Source organism: Scylla paramamosain, chromosome 9, assembly GCF_035594125.1.
Source record: "Scylla paramamosain isolate STU-SP2022 chromosome 9, ASM3559412v1, whole genome shotgun sequence".
Classification (NCBI taxonomy): Eukaryota; Metazoa; Arthropoda; class Malacostraca; order Decapoda; family Portunidae; genus Scylla; species Scylla paramamosain.
The window spans coordinates 1,158,397-1,164,833 of NC_087159.1; the positions used below are offsets into that span (position 1 = coordinate 1,158,397).

Genomic DNA, 6,437 nt, shown 5'->3' on the forward strand with positions numbered 1-6,437 from the left:
ACATATAAAATGTGTCCAAGGAATTGGACATATTCAAAACTGAATATGTCCTGCTTTAGTCATTAAAGTCATTGCCTCAGAAATTATGGGAGATGTGTGCAGTGTGAAAGGAATGAATGGTAAGTTGAACAAAACTAAAAGCAATGTGTCAAATGAAGCAGGCATGAGGGAATGCACTGTGAAGCAGTGCAAGTGCTCACAGCAGCACCCCTGGATGGCCTGGTCATCTCCCAAGAAAGAGTAAGATATTGGTCATGTTTGGTCATTTATACCAAGTGGATTGGTAAACATAAATAAACAGATAACTTGCTAATTAGTTCTTAATATCTGAGGTCAATATTCAAGTAAATATAAAGAATGTTACCTCTTTAAATATAAGTAGTTCTCCTCGGTCAACATCCTTCAACCTTGTTTGCCTTAAGTCTGCTTTCTGCCAGAGGGGATTTTTGGAGTCCAGAACAATTCTGGATAGCTGAAATTACAAAACATACTAATCCTCACATCATAGTATATGTTGTTTACAAATTAATTAATAATTGGTTAGTAATTTGACTTGGTAAAAAACTAACAATATTTAACTCCTCATCTCTAAGTTCACAACAATACTACTTGTATCACTTCAATCACTCACCTGAAAAGTGGCATGGAAGGCATGGCTGCGGAAAGTGATGAGTACTGAGTTGACGGTGACTGTCATGCCATCAATAACCTTGTCAGCAAAGCCGTAACGTCCACCTGAGCCGTAGGAAGGGAGGACGGAGGAACCCGACTGATGGGACCTCAGCTCACTGCAGGTCTCCATTTCCACCTGCACTTCATCCAGACTCTACAGGGAAATGTACCTTTGCTATCACCGCCAAACTACAAAAATGAGACTGCTGAATGAAAACAAATAACTGATCAATTGTAACAACACACCAAATACCATTAAATTATGAAACACAAATTATTGCAATTCTGCAACATGGGACCATACTTCATTATTGTCTATCTATCAATCTATATGCCAAGCCAGCAATCCCACATACTCATACACTCATCAACACTCCTGGCCCTGTCAGCAGATGGTGGAAAGGAAGAGTCTCATGGAACACCCTACTATATTTCAGCTTAGGCATAACACAGATGGCTATCCACAAAAATTCAGGAGTAAAAGCTAAGGTCACATGCGGGCAACACTCACCACAGCTATTGGGACACTCTTGAGCTTGGTCCATTGTATCTTAAGGTTGACTCTGTTGACCAGCGCCCTTGTAATCCTGAGCCAGATGGGCAGCTCCAGGAGGTCTGTGAGAACTGTTTCATTGAGCTCCAGGTTGGTAAGCTCCCCCTCCCCTTTGAGTGTACTAACATTAACACTGTCAGATGAAACATTCTTGGCAAATCTGAAATTGTAAAGAACAGAAACCAGTTATCATTATCAATACACGATGGATGCAGGCTCATTCAGACCAGGTTAATACCATATCTTTGACTGATCCAACCCCTTGTTGTGGCTGATTCAGACCCTTTGATGCGTCACACCCAAACAGGTCACTGAATGCTGATGATGAGGCACTGTGAGTACTAGGCATTTTACTGCCAATATGTATGAAGTCTTGTGGAAAATAGACAAGTTGAACATATCACTGTATTACATACCTACAAACAGCCTCTTCCCTCTCCACTATCCAAGACACAGATAAGGCCTTCCCTTTTCCTCCCTTCCAGATCTCCCCTCCATTCCTCCTCCTTTTCTTCTTGTCACTAAGGCACTATATGTGAAGAGGAGGAAGAGTGGAGGACAGACCTGGAAGAGAGTGAGATGTGAAAGGCAGCAAGAGGAAGGCCTTATCTATGTCTCTGATAGTGAGGAGGGAAAGGCTAAAAATGGGTGTAATGCAAAGCCCCACTTCAACACAGATGATAAGGTTATCTTTACTTACCAGTTGAGTCTGTCTGGTACTGAGCTATTGAGTGTCTCTAGGGAGCAAGGCAAACCAAAGTTGGTTTCCAGTGATGGATATGCATTTATCTTTACATGCAAAAAAAGTTGAATGGTGATGCAGTTTCTGGAGAAAATTAAACCCATGGTCAGTTATTGTTATTACTCATTTGGACCTTGGCTCATTCTTGGTCTGATCAGTCATTGGTTATGAGGACTGAATAAGCTAGCAACAAGGGCTGAATAGGCCACTAGATGTTTAAATCACCCAGGGCTGAATGAGCCAAGGTCTGAATAAGCTTGTCTCATACACAACTTGCTTCCTCCATCCTTCCACAGCAGGCAAAACCATCCAAGAATCACTGGTATGGTATTTAAGGTCTCTCTCTCTCTCTCTCTCTCTCTCTCTCTCTCTCTCTCTCTCTCTCTCTCTCTCTCTCTCTCTCTCTCTCTCTCCCCTTCCCTCCCTCTTGTCACAACACCTGCAGATGCAAGGATGTACATAAACAAAGACATGTGATGTGGAGCTGTATTTCAATCTACGGGTGTTTTTATTAAATACTATATGTATATGGTGATAAAGCCTGTGTTCAGCATTTCAACAAAGACCATTGGAATCACAATATAAAATAAGTCCAGTAGTATATCAAGTATATATTCATGAGCTTTATCTGCTACAGGCACAACACATCTCTTCATTACTAAGTAACTGACAAAGATTAGTTTTGTTTATTGGTAATAGTAAACATTTAATTTCTAAAGACAAAAGTTGCTAGGGGCCCTTCCTATCATGCTTAGATTCCTGAATTTTTGACCTACAAAATCTGATCCTTGCATTCAGGTCAATCCCCAGTCTTTTGCTTAGATACCTGGTCTTCAGAACTCCACTATACCAGAGGAAATATGGTATAACCAGTTAATCTGAAAATGACGTCCATGTGACATACAAGCACAAAACTCTCATGTCATGTAAAAGCCTTGGTGACCTTGCCATAAACGAAAAAAAATGGTGGGCACATGTCTAGTATGGCTGTAATGGCACTCGAATGTAGCCAACTTAGACATTTTCTAAGTCCAGCGAGCTCTGCACCAGTCAAGAGTAAATATTGAAATTATTTTCTAATGCTTGTAACTGGGATTTGTGGGTAGCAACATATGCATTAAGCATGTGGTTACATTGCGTTTATTGTGTGGTATTGCTCATTGAAAGAAATTTAAGTTGTTTGTCACATTTATTGACTTTACGCAAGCATATGATAGGGTGCCACAAGGGTGGCACCCTATGATAGGGTGTTTTATATGAGGTCTTGAAGCGGTTAGGATGTGGTGCTACCATACTGTTAGCCTTGGTCACCATGTATAAGATTACTCACTCTGTTTTAGGCAGTGCTGTCATCTCAGCCACGATAGGTGTATGACAAGGGTCTCCAACATCGTGTTTATTGTTCGTCATCTTTGTAAATTATTTAATTAAGTTAATCAAACAGAATTGATGCTGTGAAGGGAGACATGCAAGTGGTGGGCGTGACAGAGGAAGGCACAGAAGATCAAGCACGTTGGAGAAGAATGATCTGCTGTGGCGACCCTAAATGGGAACAGCCAAAAGAAGAAGAAGAAGAAGAAGAAACAGAATTGTGGCATAGATGGGTTCTTGGCCTGGTTACACATCCTTCTACTCATGGATAAGACAGTGCTTTTGTCAACCAATAGGTAGGACATGGTACATAAATTGAGGATTTTGAATGCATTTTGTATCTTGCATGGAATGAAGATAAATGAGACTAAAACCAAATTTTTGTAATAAATGGATATAATGAGGATAAAATGATAATGTATACAGGTGATGTGAGTGTGAACTTATGTGACCACTATACATATTTAGGCAGCATATTTACTGCAGATGGCTCAACAACAACTGCTATTAGGATGCATGCACAATCAAAGATGTCATGCACTCAAATTTATTTATTTTATAAATAAAAATAATTATATACCTTTTCATATAAAAGCCGAAGTTTTCACGCAGCTTTCATGTCTACCATACTGTATGGCTGTGAGTCATGGTTAGACGGCGACATGAACCCCGTCCACAAGTTATACATGTGGTGTGTTAAGCAATTGTTGGGTGTTAGAAAGACCACGTGTGATGACCTGTGTTTGACGGAATTGGGGTATCCACTAAAGGCTCTTGTGATGTCTAAACAGTGCAAGTTTTTTTAGCAAAAAGTGGCATGAGAGAGAGGCCATGACTGATGACCCTCTGTCTCACACTGTATGCATTGTGCTGCAGAACACCTGTCCCACCTCGCACTCTGTCAGGGACCTAATAACTAGGAACACTGATGACGTGCAGGTTGCCATCAATGGTATCAAGGTAAAGATAAGGTTATCAGAGTCTAATAGAATGGGTATGTATTTGTCTGTGAACCCAAGTTTGAATGTTTATGATATTTACAGGTGTAAGACCAAGATTAATGAATGAGAATGCTATTTCATGGACTTGTTTTAGAGTTAGTGCTCACTCCCTTGCTGTTGAAAAGGGGCGGTGGAGCCAATGTGGTTGGGGGCACTCGCCCATGGAGGAGCACTTGTGCTCGTGTGGACAAGTATGGAGTGAATGCCATGTAGTGATGGATTGCCCCAGAATGCAATGTATCCATCTGGAGTGTAATGTCTCCTTTGAAAATTTTTTGTTAGAGAGGTCTGATTATGTTAAGGTGTACTCCATAATTCACCATATCCTTGATGAATATTCATGATGTACCAAGTACATCATGTTCTTTGTGTACAAGTATTGTTACTGATATAGTTTGTGCATGTGTGAGAATGTATGTGCATGTATGTGTAAAATTTGGTATATGTATTTTAATGTGATTTATCCCTTTAAGTAATTGAGATTTGTAACTATGTGCGCATGTGTGCATAAAATTTGGTATATATATTTCAATGTGATTTACCTCTAAGTAATTGAGATTTGTAATTATGTGTAAGATATGGTATATATATATTTTAGTGTGACTTATTGCCTTAAGTATTTGAGATTTGTAAGTTTGTTAGTCAACCATTTTTTAAATAGTAATTTTATTCTTAAAATTCTTAACACGTTTCATAGTTATCTTATTTATTTGAGTTTTATTGTTCTGTATTTTTGTTTAATTTTTTTAATTGAGTATTCAGCTTTGAGTTGGTGTAGTCAGCTTTGGGTGTTTTTAGAGTACTGGATGTACTTTTAGGATCTTTTCTTGGTTGTGTTCTTTGATTAGTAACTTTACTTGGACCATAATTATTTGTAATGATATTGATTACCATTTTATGTATTGTGGTTAATAAACATATGAATATGAATGAATATGAATACAGAGTTGATCCCTCTAATTATATGCTGCCATTCGTGAGGCCACCAATTACGACTGTCCCCGGTAGGTTCATTTATACTTTTCATTCATTTGTGGGACATGTCAGGACATGTGATCAAGGCTCACTGTCACCTGTTAATATGAATAGCCAGTGGAGGGAGGTGAAGTGAAAAGTGCTAGTGTTTGGTAGGAAAAAAGTCACTATGTGGGATATTTAGCAACAGCAATGTTTAAGCTGTGATATAGACATAAAGAAGAGGTTCCACACATTCATTACGGAAGCTGCCAAGTTCTACCCACCTCCATTATCGAGAGAATCTCCACACCACATCAGGAACTCATATCAGTGATCACACCAGTAAGTCATAAGTATAATTTTTTTGGTCCCTAGTTAGATTATGCTAGGTTAAGTTAATATCCTAGCGGGGTTGTCCAGAGGGAGTGCAGCCCCCTGATTAGCTTAGGTCAGGTTAAGAAATTTCAAAATATTAAGAGAAATTTCCTTAGATTTTTAACACAAATATTTCACATTTTTCATCCTCCCCCAAAAAGCCCCGATTCCCCACAGGCTCCCAAGCTTGTTTGAGAGGTTAGAGGGGTTGGGGAGGAGAGGAAAAAAAAAAAAAAAAAAAAAAACAGGGGGCGGACTTCTGATCAAAGAATACGATATAACCTACAAGTTATAAAAAAGAAAAAAAAAAACAGGGAGCGGACTTCTGATCAAGGAATACGATATAACCTACAAAAGTTATAAAAAAAAATTGATAACACTAACAGAAGGAATGGACAAAACACAAGTAATACAGACACGAACAGAACACAACAACATAACAAAACTGAAGCACACAAAAATAAAAGATAACAACGAAAAAACAACCGGAGAACGAAAGAAATGAACGATAAACAACAACAGGAAGGGAAGAGTGGAGTGGGGGCGGCTCTCGCTTTCCCTCTGGCTTTCCTCCACTCTCCCTTCCCTCTCTCTCGTGTACTTACTTTGATAGGTGTTTGAGGATCTGGTTTTTGATAAGCCCTGCCATGATTGGGGGCCGCGACACACGAGGGAGGTCACATTAACGATCAATCAGCCCCATATTTATCAGGCCATGGAGGAGGACGGTTGCTTGCCCGCTCTCTGACCTCCCTGCCGTTGCTCC

The 6,437-nt window shown here is 39.6% G+C and overlaps 1 protein-coding gene across 4 annotated transcripts in view; it reads right to left on the bottom strand.

The window, feature by feature from the left end:
- The window catches only part of LOC135103352 (bridge-like lipid transfer protein family member 3B), a 41,962-nt gene extending 35,525 nt beyond the window's left edge, over positions 1–6,437 (bottom strand). For 3 of the 4 annotated variants that reach the window (XM_064009410.1, XM_064009409.1, XM_064009408.1), the window contains exons 1-4: positions 6,277–6,437; positions 1,184–1,385; positions 632–826; positions 365–472 (exon numbers count right to left, since the gene is read on the bottom strand). In XM_064009410.1, the coding sequence (XP_063865480.1) occupies positions 365–472; positions 632–826; positions 1,184–1,385; positions 6,277–6,320 (549 nt within the window). In that variant the 5' untranslated portion in view covers positions 6,321–6,437. Of the gene's footprint in view, positions 1–364; positions 473–631; positions 827–1,183; positions 1,386–1,641; positions 1,801–6,276 lie in introns of those variants that run through there. The other variant, XM_064009411.1, reaches the window with a different exon arrangement.